General features: G+C 33.2%; 1 protein-coding gene across 1 annotated transcript in view; it reads left to right on the top strand.

Annotated features, from left to right (window-relative positions):
- LOC129975404 (actin-histidine N-methyltransferase-like) overlaps positions 1 to 17986 on the top strand; it is a 44600-nt gene that overhangs the window by 11440 nt on the left and 15174 nt on the right. The window contains exons 3-6 of the mRNA XM_056088467.1: positions 3689 to 3784; positions 3924 to 4069; positions 4769 to 4841; positions 16888 to 16998. Of these exons, the coding sequence (XP_055944442.1) occupies positions 3689 to 3784; positions 3924 to 4069; positions 4769 to 4841; positions 16888 to 16998 (426 nt within the window). The remainder of the gene's footprint in view (positions 1 to 3688; positions 3785 to 3923; positions 4070 to 4768; positions 4842 to 16887; positions 16999 to 17986) is intronic.

Genomic DNA, 17986 nt, shown 5'->3' with positions numbered 1-17986 from the left:
CTAAATTTGTGTATCAAATTTTATCTAGCCAGTTCTTTGCATTTTGTAATTATCGATTTCATTTTGACACAAAGAGCCAGATAGACTTCCTGTCAGTCAAATGCTTAATGCATATTAAATATTGACGGTTCTTTCTTCTAAAATGCATCTTATAAAATATTATTAAAAAATATATTTTTTAAAATTTGAAACTGCTTCAAAAATTTCTAATGAAATTTCGTTAAACTTGCTCAGAAAATGTTTTATAGATTAATTTTTTTAAATTGCCCAAAGAAAGCTTGAAGGATATTCTTAGGAGCCCTTCTAAAAGAATCACTATGACATATATTTTGATTTGTTTGACCTTGGTTTAAAAAATAATTTTAATAGCTTTTCTGCATTTTAACAATATTTTTGTTTACAATTATCTTTATGATTGCTATATTATTTAATTCTTAAAAATAGTTTAATTTATCTGTTGAATAATTTAGATATATTAATCAGCTGCTAAACCACATTATTCAAAAATGTTTTATATATAATTATTTAGATTTAATTTTAATTTCCCTTGTTGTCATTAGGGGAAGGGGGCAAAGTAAAAGGGGAAATGAAGATTGCAGTTTTAAAAAAGAGGGAAAGGGAATTTATTTGTTCTGTGTGCTATTTTATATAGATACACTTCTGGATGGAATTCAAATTGCTCATTATTGATAGGAGCACAAGATTTCCCAAATGTGTAAAAAGTATAAAATTTGTCATTTCATTTCCTCTGACATTCTAGCATTGCTTAAATTTTACAGTTGATGAAGTTTTGTCAAATTGTTTATTATTTTTAAATATTCAAAAAGTTGATATAGTTGATATAGCAAGCTAATTTATATAATAGCAACAATGTATCTTTTTGAATTTTTATCTTTTTCTGTTATCAAGGAATTATAAATTACATTGAGCAGTATTGGTGGAATATTTTGAATGCTTTAGTTAATTTTTTTATGCTGTATATTGATATATTACTAACCATCTTTGATAACCAACTGGTTCACAAAATTATTGTGTATAAAATATTTCAATAAAATTTTTATGCATCATTTGATTTTCCTAAGCAAGTCATTTCAGCAAAGTATTATTAAATTTTAAATTTTGATAGACATGTAACATTTTAATATTTGGCAAAAATTTTATGATTCTTTAATTAGAAAATTATTGTAGTTTTATTCATTAAGAATTTTAATCAATTATCTAATAATAACTTGTTAGTTTAATAAACCATTGAAACTTCAACCTTAAAGATTGATGAAAATTTTTGTACATCCAGTTATGATATAAAAAAGAGTAGTAATGATAAAAAATGTGCAAATTTAAAAAAAAAAAAATCATGATTTATTATTTTGGTGAAGTTAAACTTTATCTGTAATTATGAACAAATTTTTTTTTCAAAGATAAAATTTTTAAAAATGGAAACTTGTTAATTTAAAATAAATTTAAACGCTGGAAGGGAAAAACAAGGTGTATCAACATTGAAAGGGGAAAACTGATGATAAAATATTTATATTAACAATGAAAAGTATTTAAATTTCTTTACAGTGATGAAAAGCATTTTTATAAGGTATACCTACAAATATTTTTAAGCATTTATTGAAATTAGAAAAAAATATTGTAGAACAATACAATAAGAATCATAAAACATATTTTTTGAATTTTTAAATGGTGTTAAAATTATTCTTGTATTGTATTATTTGAATGTAATATATTAATATATAAGTTATCAAGACAAAAAAAAAAAAAAAAAAAAAAAGCCAGAATTTTTTTGTTTTTTTAATTAATTAAAATGTCAAAAAAAAAAAAAAAAAAAAGCTCCAAAGTGCTTATTCTAGTCCTTCAAAGTATGTTTCAAATTTTATAACTCTAGGTCCAGTAATGTGTCCTGTAGCATGACAAATGACACAAAAATGACACACATTTTTGTATGCACTAGTATACAAATTGCTTTTTGTATACTAGTGCATGTAATTAAAGAATTGCTATTTGTAATTTCTCTCTGCTTTAATGACATTCATGATCTAAAATGTTAAAGCAGAAAGAAGTTAAAAATAGCAATTCTTTAATTACATGCAAAAGTTTCTCGCATGATCTCTGACGGGGTCGAGGTATCACACAGTCATGATTTAAAAAGTTTAAGGCTTCTGAATTCTACAACATCTTGTTTTGTTTTTTAGTGACATTTTAAAGATTATAAGCATTTTAATTTAATATAAAATGCTCTTTTGAAGTCAAGTAAAATTTATATTTTCATATTTATTAAATTTACTTAAAGTGCATTCATTAATATTGAAATAAATGTTTTTTTGTTTGATATATGGATACAATTGTTTGATCAAATATTATTGAAAATGATGTTTATTGATTCCATGAAATTGATTAATTGATAAAGATGTTTTGCTTATTACAACCAATCATTAATTACCAAAAAAAATGACAAAGATGTCTTGTTAGTCTATTGACTATATTCACCAATGAAATCTAGTTAATTTTGCCAATAATATATAGTTAAGCCAAATGTCTGTCAGTGGCTTAACTGCAAATACTGAAATTATTATTCGTTTTCATAATCCAGGCCCAGCTATACATTATTAAATGATACTTTAAAAAAATTTCCAATTTTTAACAAGTACCAGAATGCATTTTCAATGTAAAACATGTGCATACAAAGTGAAATAAAAGTGTTTCATCTTTTTTTTTTTTTTTTTTTCTTCTGAAATTAATTTTTTTTAAAGGAAGTGCTAAACTATAATTTAAAAATAATTGCTTTTTAACAATTGCCTTCAATCTGTATGCTATTTAGCCAAAATTGAATGTTTTTGTTTTTAGAATCTTATGTAAATTTATTAATGAACATAGAAATTCATAAAATTGGTGCATTTAATTATAATCCGACCTAATTAAATAATTCTTTTCTAAGTTATATGAACTTGCACATTTATAAATTATTTTTCTATTGATACTGATTTGTTGATGATATTTTGTGGTATAATATGAAGATTTTTGAAAATACAAATAATTCACATATTGCACTTAGACCATAGTTATCTTTTATTGTTTTTACTTCTTTTTTTAAAAAACAACCATGTGCTTTAAATTGATGTAGAAAATCAGAAACAATTTATCCAAGAAGTTTATCTACTATTTTATATTTTATTTATTATTACATGGGCCCACACATTCATCTTAAAAAAAACACCCCTTCAATATTTAATTGATTCAATTAATCAAAATGAATATCAAATTCATAAAATATGCAGTAACCTTATGCCATGGAGCTGAATTTTTTTTGTCAGATTTGCAGTATAAAAGTTTTTGTACTTGCTCATCTGAATACGTTTTGACAATTCCTTTCTGATGAAAAAATATTTTAATCCAATATGTTTTCTAGACATCAGATTAGGTCAATATATCATAAAGTGTACAAAAAGCCTTTTATTACTCTTAAAATCAATGAAATCAAATCATTACATTTTTTTATTTAATATAGCTAATTTTTATCTTTTCCTGTTATTATTTCAGATTTCTCATTATTAAAGAGTGAATTCAGAGAGAAATTCAGTTATTAAAAACAACAACATTAGAATTGTCATTATTTTCTTGCTGTTCTATGAATGTGAAAGTGTGTCAAAATATAAACAATTTTCTGATAAATCATTGAATTTTTTAGAATGCTCAAGTGCAAAAGCTCTAACTAAGAAAGCAGAATGGGATGAAATGGTGGAAATTTTTGAAACTTTAGAAGCTATCCAGAATCTAGAAAAGAGTATGTAATATAGTTCATATTTAAGGTTTGTTAGATTCATGATTTTATTTGTATATGTATGGAATTGTGGTATTTAGTATAAATTCCAAACATTCATGATGAATAAGAATTGATTCCTTTTTTTTTCTTGCCTATTTAGATTACAAGATTCCTTTCCCAGACAGAAAAAATAATTGGGAAAGATTTTATGAATGGTGTGAGGAAAATGGAGCAGATTTCAGTTCTATTGAGATACAAGACATAAAAGAAGGCAATTATGGAACACTTGCTAAAAGAGATATAAAAGTATTATTTAAAAAGTTGTTTTAAATACTTTAGAATTTATTCTTACTCTAACCTACTTGTGCCTCTATTCCTTTTATGTAATGAATTTATAATTTTTTTTAATAATGAATTTAATTTTGCTACTGAGATATTAAACACCTTAACCGTAATTCTAAACTTTTTTTCAGAAGAAAAATATATACTGAATAATATTTTTAAAAATTTGTATCAGTTAGATATTTATTTCTTTATGGTTTTTGAAGGAAAAAAAATCTTTTATTCATTTTTTTTAAATCATAAATTTTTATTTGGTACTATCAAATTTGGCTTATTACTTTTGACTTTTTATTTTTTAATACTTGCTTGCATAAATAAATATTTGAACTGTCTTAAAGCATGTTCTTTCAAATAGCAAATAGCATTGTATATATATATATATATATATATATATATATATAACCTTTCAAATAGCATTGTATATATATATAATATAGACAATTAGTAATACAAACCAAGTTAATAGGAAAAAAGGTATCAAAATTAAACCAAATAAAATAAGAATCCGGCCTGAAGACTTTTTCAATGGTCACCCTCAGGCAGGGATTCAATATATATATATATATATATATATATATATATATATATATATATATATATATATATATATAACATGCATTTTATTTGTTTATAAAATACAGAATTTCATAATTTTCTTTAAAGGAAAATGAAGCATTTTTAAAAGTACCTAGAAAAATCATGATGTCTGAAATTTCTGCAAAAAAATCTCGATTAGGTAATATGATTTTCTATGTAATTCTAAACATTCATAGATTGCTATATTGCAATTAAAGCACTTTTCTTTTTTCTGAGATATTTCTTATATGTAAATATAATTCATAGATAGTCTTTTAAATCTTTATAAAATTTATTTTTATGATTATTTTTTCGAATACTTTTATTTTTAAGTATTGAATATAGTTATAATGAGGAATAATATGCTATTTTCCAATGGCTCAAGCATTGAATTTATTAAAAATATTTTGAATGTTTTTAAATAAAGAATTTATATCATATTTTATTTCATTGAATTATTTACTTCTCTTGTAAAAATTTTATGTATAATGTTTCCTGGTTCTTTATATATGCATAACATGATTAGATACTATAAAGAGATTTATACAAAATGCAAATTTCTTCTTTCCATATCTTCTGAAATTAAATATCCTCATATTGAATTTAATTTAACCTCTGTTAAGCAGTTTTTAAGACATATATTATGATCACCTCCCCTTCCCCCCAAAAGAAAACAACAACCCTGGTTTAATTTTTGACCATTACAAAACAGTTTCAATATCTTGCATACAAAAAAAAAAAAAAAAAAAAAAAAAGATAAAATAAATTTAAAAGCAATTTTGAAACAAAATTATGAAATTTTTCAATACAATCTATTTTTATGTGAAAGCTTCTCAAGTTGTTGATTTGTGAGTTAGTCACCCAAAAATACAGCAGGAAATAACAATAATTATAGTAAACAGTAATAAAACAAAAAAAATGCAGCATAAAAAAACAGAGCATTGTATTGATATCCAGAATCCTTAAATCAGGTAATTGAAGAAATTTTTGTGGAGGAAAAAAGAAATTTTCACTTCTCTATTTGAAATCATATCATGATTACATATATATATATATATTGTTACGAATTCTGTAAATTGGTGTAATTTGTCTTATGATAATGAATGTTATATGTATCCCATTGTATTTCAATAGCAAGTCGCCAAATTGGCGAGATATTGGCTCATTGGCGATGTTTTAGGCAACTAATTTTTGTCGCCAAATTTGGCGACATTTCGCCAAGTTTGGCGACGGAAGTTGGAAACCTTGGCGACAGAGAGAATTTTCTAGAGGGATCCTGATTTCTTGAATTCTCTCCAAGGTTCTGGATTTTTCTAATATGACATAACTTCCTGTTAGTGACGTCACTTCCGGCAGAGAGCATATAAAAACAAGCACGAAAGATTAGGAGTTGTATTGGAGCCTTAGACAGCAAGCAAGCTGTAGGCTGGTGACTGAGCTATTGAATGCGCAGTCTTCGTTAAATAAATAGCTTTATTTATTTTTTTTAAAAGGATTCTGCTTATTGAATTTACTCTAAGCACATCGCAGGAAATTCGTAACAAATTGGCGTCAGAAGTGGGATCGAATAGTGAAGATAAAGGAAAATGTCTGATCTTCATCGAGAATCTCTGTCGAAACTCACTGTGGCCGCATTGAAAGACGAACTGTCGGCGAGGAATTTGCCCACATCAGGACTGAAAGATGACTTGATCGAACGTCTTCGAGAAGCTCTTGAAAGAGAGCAAAGTTGTGGTGGTATATCCGACAACGTTGGTGAAACGAATGAGCAGAGTAAGAAGGCTGCGGAAGAAAAGCAGAAGGAAGAATCCGCATTGGAAGACAAATTAACGCAACTTTTGTCATTCATGACAGAAATGAAAGCTGGACAAGTTGAAATGAAAACAGAAATGAAAGCAGGACAAGTCGAAATGAAAGCAGGACAAGCAGAAATGAAATCGGAGATGAAGGAAATTAATAACGCCGTGAAGGTAGCCAATGCTAAAGTAGAGGGATTTGAAGGAAGATTAGAAGAAATGGAAAAGAAATTTGAGAAATTGAAGCAAGAAATGGAAGTTCAAGTTACTGAAGAATCAAGAGAGTCCTATGAAACTCCTCAAGAATTTGGATTGGCTGCTGCAAATCAATCTCAAAATGCTCGATATATGCCTGTTGTCAACAGACCCTGTATGAAATTACTGCCGTATGATGGACTAACATCTTGGCAGGTGTATAAGACGCAGTTTGCCATTGTCGCAGAAGCTAATGGCTGGGATCCAATTACCAAAGCTCGCCAATTGGCTTCTTCTCTCCGAGCCGAAGCTGCAGATATACTGAGGACCATTCCCGATAATGAACAGTTAAATTTTGATGCTCTTTCAAGTGCCCTAAAGTTGCGTTTTGGCGAGAAATGCCTGAAGGATTATAGCCGACTTCAGTTAAAGACTCGCCAACAAAAACCCAACGAAACCCTTCAAGAGCTCGCAACGGACATTGAAAAGCTGCCCCACCTCGCCTTCTCCGATTGTCCTACTGAAGTAAGAGAGACTTTAGCTGTGCAGTATTTCGTCGATGGCGTCAGAGACGTAGAAATACAAAAAGCACTACGAATGGCGGAAACTAAGGATCTGAAGTCCGCTTTAGTCTACGCGATCAAGTTTGAAGCGGCACAACAAGCATCGAGAAGGGATCGTCACTTTATCAGAGGTGCGGAGGTGAAACGAGATGAGGATCCTTTACTTAAAGTTATGACACAACTGTTAGAGGAGTTCCGGGGGATGAAGCAGAGGTCTGGAGAGGAGACAGGCAAATTTAAAAGAAACAACGCCCGTTGCTGGAAATGTGGAGCAGAAGGCCATCTCCAAAGGCAATGCCAGGCTCGCCAAGATCAACGGCCTAGGAGCCTGTCGAGGAATAATACTCAGGAAAAACTAGGTAGTGGCGGTCTCGCGGGGCGGAGGTTGCCAGAGAATGAAAAGCCCCATTTTGAAGTGTTACAAATTTCATCAAGCAGCGAGAATGGACTGTTTATTGAAGCGAATGTAAATGGAATTCCGTGTCCAATGGTCGTTGACACAGGGGCCAATGTCACCATTTTGCGCCAAGATTTAGCACAACAACTTGGCGTAAAAATTCTTCGGACACCGCCCTGCGTTACCCTTCAGACCGTGAAAGGGGATAAAATCCCCATTATTGGCAAGATGCATATAACAATTAAGTTTGGAAATGTGTTATATGGCCATACCGTGTTTGTAGCCGAAATCACCGACATTTTTATACTCGGTTTGGACTTCTTAACAAAACATAATTTTGTAATTGACTTTGAGAATAATGTGCTACGCTCAAATTCGGAAGATGTAGCGTTATTCCAGTTAGGAGCTGTTGAAAGAGAACCGTGTCATCGAATAACTTGTAAAAGTGATATTACTATTCCAGCTCGAATTGAGATGCTTGTAAGAGGGGCCGCTGAGAAAAGTCAAAACTTTCGACATGGTCTAACTGAATTTCCGGACTCTGAAAATTTTCCAAAAGGTGTATTGGTTGCTTCCGCACTGGTAGATCTTTCGAAGGAAACTGTACCAGTCAGAGTTGTTAATCTAACTGGTAATCCTAAAACAATCAGGAAAGGCGACGTATTAGCCACATGTGCTCCAGTCACCTGTATACAGAAATATCCCGAAATCATGTCGAAAAAGCCTTCTAAAGAACTCGAACTGAATCTGTTGAAGCCCACGGAATTGAATGAGGAACAGAAAAGTGTAGCATGGAAGCTTATTGACGAATACGAGGAACTGTTTTCCTGTACATCTGGTGACCTCGGGAGAACGAAATTGGCTCAACATCGAATTGAAACTGGGAATCACTCTCCTATTAAACAGAATCCCCAAAGACTACCAATTGCTAAGACAACAGAAGTTAAAGATCTACTAAGGGACATGCAGGAACGAGATGTCATCGAGCCTTCGTCGAGTCCCTGGGCTTCTCCCATCGTGTTAGCCCTAAAGAAAGATGGATCTACGAGATTTTGTGTAGACTATCGACGGCTCAATGATGTCACAAAAAAGGACAGTTATCCACTTCCACGAATCGATGACACGTTAGACATTCTTAGCGAAAACAAGTGGTTCTCTACCTTGGATTTGAAAAGCGGTTATTGGCAGAGATACATCCTGAAGACCGTGAAAAGACAGCATTCACGACAGGAGGACAAGGACTTTGGCAGTTTAAGGTCATGCCGTTTGGTCTCTGTAATGCACCAGCTACCTTCGAACGCCTCATGGAGACAGTGTTGAACGGACTCACTCCGGAAGCTTGCCTTGTTTATTTAGACGACATCATTATTGTAGGGAAAAGTTTCGAGGAACACCTCAGCAACCTAAGGAGAGAATTTGAAAAATTGAAAGAGGCCAAATTGAAGCTAAACCCCTCCAAATGCAACTTATTCCGTCACGAGGTGAATTATCTGGGTCACATAATTTCTGCTGATGGTGTTAGAACTGATCCACAGAAAGTGTCAGCTGTAAAAGACTGGAGGCGCCCTAAAAATGTGCATGAGCTTAGAAGTTTTCTCGGTCTGTGCACATATTACAGAAGATTTGTTAAAGGATTTTCTTCAATCGCGAGACCTCTCCACAGGCTGACTGAAAACAAACAGAAGTTCTTGTGGACAGACGAATGCGAGGAAGCATTTAATAGCTTGAAGGCGGCTCTAACATCGTCTCCCATTCTAGTTTATCCGGATCCCGAAAAGCAATTCATTCTTGACACGGACGCAAGCCATGAAAGTGTCGGAGCAGTTTTATCCCAAGAAATTAACGGCCAAGAACATGTCATCGCATACTGGAGCAAGTGTCTTTCAAAGCCTGAAAGAAATTACTGCGTCACCAGAAAAGAATTACTGGCCATTGTAAAAGCTGTTGAGAACTTTCATAGTTATCTTTACGGTCGGAAGTTTCTGCTCCGAACGGATCATGCGTCCCTGACATGGCTTTTAAATTTTAAGAACACCGAAGGCCAGATAGCTAGATGGATTCAGAAACTTGAAGAGTACGATTTCGAGATCAAACATCGCAAGGGGTCCCTTCATGGTAATGCTGACGCCTTATCAAGAAGACCATGCTCGAATGCTTGTTCTTACTGCACTACAGTCGAGAAGAAATATGACATGATAACACCTGTCATTCGTCAAATAAAGGATTCGGTATCGACACAAATAGACCGTTGGAGCGATAAAGAAGTCAGAGAAGCTCAACTTACGGATCCCGACATAAAACCTATCTTGGAACTTCTTGAATCATCTAGCACTAGACCCAGTTGGCAAGATATCTCCAGCTATCGTCCGGATAGCAAACGCTATTGGGCTCTCTGGGATTCACTCCATATTCGTAATGGTGTATTATACAGAAAATGGGAGTCTGAGGATGGCAAAACATCAAAATGGCAATTAGTACTCCCACGATCAAGAATACCGGAAGTGTTGGAACAATTACACAGTAGTCCAACCGGAGGTCATTTTGGAATATTGAAGACCATCCAAAAGGTTCGGGAGCGGTTTTTCTGGAGCAAAGTAAGAGATGACGTAGAATGATGGTGCAAGTCCTGCGATGCATGTGGGGCCCGAAAAGGACCCAAAACACGATGCTGTGGAAAATTACGGCGCTATAATGTAGGGGCACCATTTGAAAGAATCGCGTTGGACATCTTAGGGCCTCTCCCACGTTCAAATGATGGCTACAAATACATCTTAGTTGTCAAGGATTATTTTACCAAGTGGCCCGAGGCTTACCCGATCGCTGATCAAGAAGCTACAACAGTTGCCGAAGTATTACTGCAGAACTGGATTTCTCGCTATGGGACGCCCCTTCAGAGGCACTCTGATCAAGGCAGAAATTTCACTTCTGCTGTATTCAAGGCACTTTGTGTCCTTCTTAAGATTGATAAGACACAAACTACCCCCTTACATCCCCAGTCAGACGGCATGGTTGAGAGATTTAATAGAACAATCTTAAACCATCTCTCTATCCACGTTTCCATGAATCAACAAGACTGGGATCGGAAGCTTCCTATGTTCCTGCTTGCCTATCGAAGTGCCGTCCATGAAACCACTGGATTCACTCCCTCCCAGATGCTCTTCGGTCGTGAACTCCGTTTGCCCTGTGATCTCCTGTTTGGGCGCCCTCCTGATGTGCCTTCTTCTCCTGAAGAATATGTCCATGAACTACAGGAGCGTTTAGAAAGTGTGCACGAGTTCGCCCGTAATCGGATCGACATCGCAACGGAAAAGATGAAGACCAGGTACGACACGAGAGCTACAGGACATGAATTTCACGAAGGTGACAAGGTTTGGTTTTGGAACCCGATTCGACGAAAAGGACTTTCTCCAAAGTTACAGACAAATTGGGACGGTCCATATACAGTCCTAAAAAGACTAAATGACGTTGTGATTCGTATCCAAAAATCTAAGAACTCAAGGCCTAGGGTAGTGCATTGTGATCGGCTGGCCCCTTATTTTTGTAACTCTAGGGACGAAACTAGCTGATCGAAAGAGCCACTTATATGCTTGTATGTAACTGTGTACTGTCGACCATTGTATATACTTGTAAATAATTTTTACCTATTCAAGGATTGTACTGCCCGGGACGTGCAGTCCTTGAGAGGGGGGCAATGTTACGAATTCTGTAAATTGGTGTAATTTGTCTTATGATAATGAATGTTATATGTATCCCATTCTATTTCAATAGCAAGTCGCCAAATTGGCGAGATATTGGCTCATTGGCGATGTTTTAGGCAACTAATTTTTGTCGCCAAATTTGGCGACATTTCGCCAAGTTTGGCGACGGAAGTTGGAAACCTTGGCGACAGAGAGAATTTTCTAGAGGGATCCTGATTTCTTGAATTCTCTCCAAGGTTCTGGATTTTTCTAATATGACATAACTTCCTGTTAGTGACGTCACTTCCGGCAGAGAGCATATAAAAACAAGCACGAAAGATTAGGAGTTGTATTGGTATTCGTTGTTGGGTATTGGTATTCATTCACTTGTGTGCATAAAAGCAGGCTGTGATTTTCACTTGATTTTGTTTGAAGTCATTCTCGTGTTAGCTTCCGTCATGAACGGTAGCGTTTGCGAAGAAGGTGGAAAGCGCAGATGCGCGGAGACGAATGAAGAAATGATCATTGATGGCAATCATAGTGATCTGCCTCAAACTAAAGAGAAATACACTTGCATCCATTGCAAGGAAAGATTGATGATCCGCGATGCGGTAAAAGTCCTAAGACTTGAAATTGAAGGTATCAACCAAGCCACAAGGCATGCCAAGAGGGAGCAGATTGATTATGCTCACCCGCATCTTGCAGCCATGGAGTCTAGAAGAAAACAAGCGATTCAGGAGATGGAGACCCTTCTGGGTAAGATGACACTTGTTAGTTCTTGTCAGGACTCGAAATGTGAACACTCTAAGGAACCCTCCCTGAACCTGAGTAATGATAATTTCGTCTCTCCAACAAAGAGGAAACTTGCCAGAAATAAGCCGGAACCCCCTAAAAATGTAATTAACATAAGCAATAAATTTCAAGTCCTCAATAATATTCCAGTTGAAAATGAAACTCCCAACACTGCAGAACATAAAATACCACCAATAATGTTGAAATATGCAGATAACTTTAATGAAATTTTATCCCAAATTGCCAAAACATGCGGCAAAACTGTCAACAAACTGAATAAAGGGTTCATAAAAATATTCCCAGAATCGGCTGATCAACACAAAGCCATTCAAAATTTCTGCAGGCAGCAGGGTTATGATTATTATATCATAACTCCCCAAAACAAAAGACCATTAAAATCAGTCATCAAAGGGCTCCCCCATGAATACGACACAAAAATAATAGCTCAAAACCTAGTTGATAGTGGTTTCCCAGTGACTAGGGTTGTTCAACTTACCCAGCTAAGAACTAAGAGACCTCTTCCATTTTATATGGTTAAACTTAATAAAACTGAAAAAGCCGTGGAAATCTTTAAAATAGAACATCTGGATTACCTTAGTATCACAGTAGAGCCCTACAGAGGTCGCAACCTAGTCTCGCAATGTTATCGTTGCAACTTTTTTCACCATGCAGCGAATAACTGCAACATAAAGCCCAGATGTCTGAAGTGTGGCGAAAGCCACGAAACTAATGCTTGCGTAATAAAAGAAAAAATTGAAACGCCAACTTGCATCAATTGCGGCAAACAAGGGCACATAGCATCTTACCGCGGCTGCGAGGCCTTCCCAAAAATTCAGTCTGCGAGAAAAAATAGGGACAACTATTTTCACAAAAATCAAGCTCTGATCAGGCCAAATGTCAGTTTTGCAGGTCTTTTTAAAAACACAAGCCATCATGAGATAGCGCCTCCATTACACTCTTACCACACAAGCCCACCAGAGCTGGCGCCACAAACCTATGGTCACAAACAAGCCAACAACACCGTTTTAGAAGGCAATGATTTCGCTGACATTATAGAAGCAATGAAAGAACTGAAAAAGCTAACGACCGAGTACCCTTTACTCTTTTCACAGCTTAAAAAACTAAAAACCGCAAACACTGTTATGGAAAAACTGGATATACTCATGAAGGCATTCGATAACCCAAGTCTACCTGTCACTAACTAGTTTTCTCCTGCAATAGCCTTCGCATAGTCTATTGGAACGCAAATGGCATTAACAATAAAATAATTGACCTTCGTAATTTTGTAAATAAGTATAACCCCGATGTAATCCTACTGCAAGAAACCCACCTTAGACCACAAAGAAAAATTTTCCTGGCAAACTATTTCTCATATTACAGTTACAGAGCTAACCAGGCTGGCGGCGGTACTGCAATTTTAATTAAAAATGGTTTACCTCACAGTGAGGTCCCCCCACCTTTACTACAACATGTAGAAGCTAGCGTGGTAAAATTAAATTTTAAAAATCAAGATCCAATAACCTTAATCTCTATTTATATCCCCCCTAGTGCAGATAATTCCAATTTTATTTTCGACATCGAAAACCTGATGCAAACAGGACCTAATCAAATAATTTGCGGAGACTTTAACGCTCACCACGTTAGCTGGGATTGTAAGCGTAACTGCCCAAAAGGTAATTCCCTAAAATCATTCGCCCTTCAGGCCGGATTAGACATTATAGCACCGTCCATCCCCACTAGATTTGGGCCTCAGTCAGCCAATACAATAGACCTCACCTTAATTAAAGACTTCCTGTACCCATATGAAATTCACTCCTTACCTGAACTTAGCTCTGACCATAATCCCATCTTATTAAATTTTTTCTTTAAATATTCCCTGCCCAATAATCTTAATAAATTTAAAACAAACTGGAATAATTTTAAATTAACCCTCAGTCAATCAGAAACCCCAAATATTGATGAATTTACAAACCCAGATAAACTTGACCATTTTGTAAACATCTTCGAATCGCAAATTATTAATGCAAAAAATCTAGCCTCCACCCCCATTATAAATAGTCAAAATTTTATTGACCCTAAAATTAGAGACCTAATCAGGGACAGGAACTTTGCCAGGAAAAATTTTCAAAAAACCAGAGACCCAGTCTTCAAGAGACTAATGAACCAAATTAATAAGGAAATTGAAAAACTTAACAATAAAATCCAAAGCAATGAATTTATACACAAATTAATTAGTGTTAACACAGAAGACGGATCAATCTGGAAACTTGTCAAAACTTTTAAAAGTAAAAAACAAAAAATTCCGGCCCTTACAGGCCCTGCTAGTATTGCAATAACTGATAAAGAAAAAGCAAACTGCCTGGCGGCTAGCCTTGAGAAACAATTTCAACTTAATGAATTGAGCAATTTCACCACAGAACATAATGTAAATAATACAGTCAAAGGCTTTCTCGACTCATTGCCACAAAAATTTATTGATATTCCCCCTCCCTCAACTGATGAATTAAAGGATCATATTAAAAAACTTAATATCAAAAAAGCCCCTGGCCTTGACAGTATTAACAACAAAATGTTAAAAACACTTCCGGACAATTACCTAAAATTTTTAATTAATATAATTCATAGCATTCTCAAATTAGGATATTTTCCCATGTCATGGAAAACAGCTGCAGTTATCCCCATATTAAAACCAGGAAAAGACCCAACTGATCCCTGCAGTTATAGACCCATATCCCTACTCTCTTCTGTCAGCAAAATTGCTGAACAGATAATTCTCAATAGATTAAATAATTACCTAGAAGAACATAATATACTAACACCTGAACAATTTGGATTTCGCCGTAACCTATCTACAATCCACCAATTAATTAGAGCAGTAGAATTCATTGAGGAAGGTTTTGAAAATAAACAAAAAACTGCAGCGGTTTTCCTTGACATTCAGAAAGCTTTTGACAGAGTTTGGCAAGATGGTCTTATATACAAGCTAATTAATTACAACATACCCCCACACCTTATCAAAATTATAATTTCTTACCTCAGTTACAGATCCTTTAAAATCAAGATAAACAATGAATTTTCGGAAGTAAAACCTATTCTTGCAGGTGTACCTCAAGGATCTAAACTAGGGCCAATTTTATTTTCCTTGTTTATTAATGATATCCCCAAGCAATTTAACACTATGTTGTGCATGTACGCTGATGACACTGCAATACTAGCTAGAAACAAAAATCAAAATTTCATTACCATAGCTTTAAACCGACATATTAAATCTCTTGAGGACTGGTTCGTCGAATGGAAAATTGAAATAAATGCTAGTAAAACTGAAGCTATAGTTTTTAATAAAAATAACTGTAAAAAGAATTTCTCCCCAGTTAAAATTAAAAATCAAACTGTCCCGTGGTCTAAGGAATGCAAATATTTAGGTGTTATTCTAGATAGTAAATTAACTTGGAAACCCCACTTTATTTACACAGCTAAAAAGTTTCGAGACCTAACTCGTAAATTTTATCCCTTAATTTCTCGAAACTCTAAAATGAGTAGACAAAATAAAATGCTTATTTACTCTGCCTACTTGCGTCCAGTATTAACTTATGCCTGCCCTGTGTGGGGATATGCTGCCAAGACTAATCTTAGACTTATTGAACGCCAGCAAAATAACTTAATTAGAAATTTCTGCAATATGAAATACTACATGCCCAATACAAATATGTACTTATGCCTAGACTATCCCCCTCTTAAAAAATTCATTAAAAATCTAGCCACTAACTTCTTTAAAAGCATGGATAAGAATGAAAATGAAGCAATAGCTAAAATCCCTAAATATAAACCATCTACAAACTCTAGAAGACCCCGTAATATACTACTTTAATTTATCTCAGCCCCTTAGTTTTTCTTCCTAACTTTTATTTTTTCAAAATCAAATTATACTGTATCTCAATAGCCAATTCTAGCTCACAAGCAGTAAAAACTTACTAAGCCCAACGGCAGCGTACCCCCCCCCCCACTCTCACCCTAATATCAGACAATCACAATGAGTCCTGACACTCGTCATCTCCAAATTTCGTCGAAGACGGCCACGGCAAAGTATAGACGGCAAAGCACTGTGAAGTCTCTCCTTACCGGGGATAAGCCCCTGCCGGGGCTAGGTGCCCCGTCAACCCAACCATCAAGCTAGGAGTTGTATTGGAGCCTTAGACAGCAAGCAAGCTGTAGGCTGGTGACTGAGCTATTGAATGCGCAGTCTTCGTTAAATAAATAGCTTTATTTATTTTTTTTAAAAGGATTCTGCTTATTGAATTTACTCTAAGCACATCGCAGGAAATTCGTAACAATATATATATATATATATATATATATATATATATATATATATATATATATATATTGATAATCATGCTATTCCCTAAAATTAGCTTCTTTGTTTTGCTTTTTTTTTGTAGAATTTTAAATTACATCATTTTTAAAAGCAAACAAACATGTGTCCCTGTAGTAGGATTGATACAGATTTTTAAAAATTCAATTTTACCTTTGATGCAAATGATGCCTGAACATAAAATTTTATACTAGTTATTTAAAAAATATGCTATTTTAATATGTTTGTCATTAAACAATGTTTTAGTTGCTTTTAAAAAAAATTTATTTATTGGAGGATGATTTAGCTGGAATTTATAAGACCTATGTTTAAAACATTTTTAAAATATTTTTTTGGGTAGGTTGTGACATCAATGAAACAAATATGATTGATTTTAGCAGCAATATTTTAATTTGTATTCTTTATTTTTTTTAGCACCACTAATTTCTTCTGATCCCATATTACAACACATGCCAAATGTTCAAGTTGCAATGCATCTTTTGACTGAATTATTAGATCCAAAGTCATTCTGGTTGCCTTATATCTGTATCCTTTAGATTTTAATTCAAAATAAATTTTACTATTCATAATTTTCTGGTTAAAACTTTATTTTTTTTTTATGTAGCGCTTTGAGAAAAAAAAAAAAGTAATGAGCACTAAAGTAATTTTATTATTTATGGAATTGTATTTTTATTAGATCTGTAATATCTTATTTTTCCTTTTTATTTCTTTTCTTTCTGAAGGCATTTTTAGAATAAAGTAAATTCTGAAATTTAAAGTAAATACTAGTAAATCATTAATTCAATTTTTGAATGCATTTTCTGAATAAAATGAAGGCCTTATTGAATGGATTTTGCTTCAAAATTTTAGAGTAATAAATAATCATTTTGTGGTCAAAGTATAAAAAATGTTATAAATGCAAAATTCAGATTCTGCATTTATGCATCTGAAAGAATAATGTGTTCTTTAGAACACATTATTCATTTGTGTAATGTAACACATTATTCATTGTGAAATGAATAATGTGTTCTAAAGAACACATTATTCATTTCATTTTTATAATATCTATTATTATTTTTAGAAATTTCTGCTAAACATTTTAATTACAAAATGAAGAAATCTTCCTTTTAGGAAATGTAAGTTTTTTCAGGTTTTAAGGTATTAAATAATAATAATAATAAAAAAAAAAAAAAAAAAAATGTAACTTTTTATTTCAAACTCTATAAATTTGCAAATAGTATTCCTAAAGGAGAGAAAAATAGTTATATATATTTCATTTTGGACAGAGTTTTTAATTTTATTGCCATATTAATTTTTATCTATTTGAAATGCCTTTAAAAAAATCTTTATTGAATGTCCAGTTGTCTCATTTTTTTTTACTGGATCCTTTTGTCAATATAAAATTAATTTCAAAAACTCTCTTTTTTATGTTAAAGTGCATTTAAAAAAAAGTTTTTTGAAATTTTATTAATTGATTCAATGAATTAGCTATTAAAATATTTTAATTGCTAAGTTATAAGTGATAAACTCTTAT

Source organism: Argiope bruennichi, chromosome 7, assembly GCF_947563725.1.
Source record: "Argiope bruennichi chromosome 7, qqArgBrue1.1, whole genome shotgun sequence".
Classification (NCBI taxonomy): domain Eukaryota; kingdom Metazoa; phylum Arthropoda; class Arachnida; order Araneae; family Araneidae; genus Argiope; species Argiope bruennichi.
Note: the sequence above shows the minus strand (reverse complement) of the source record. Positions and strands in the feature narration are given on the sequence as shown.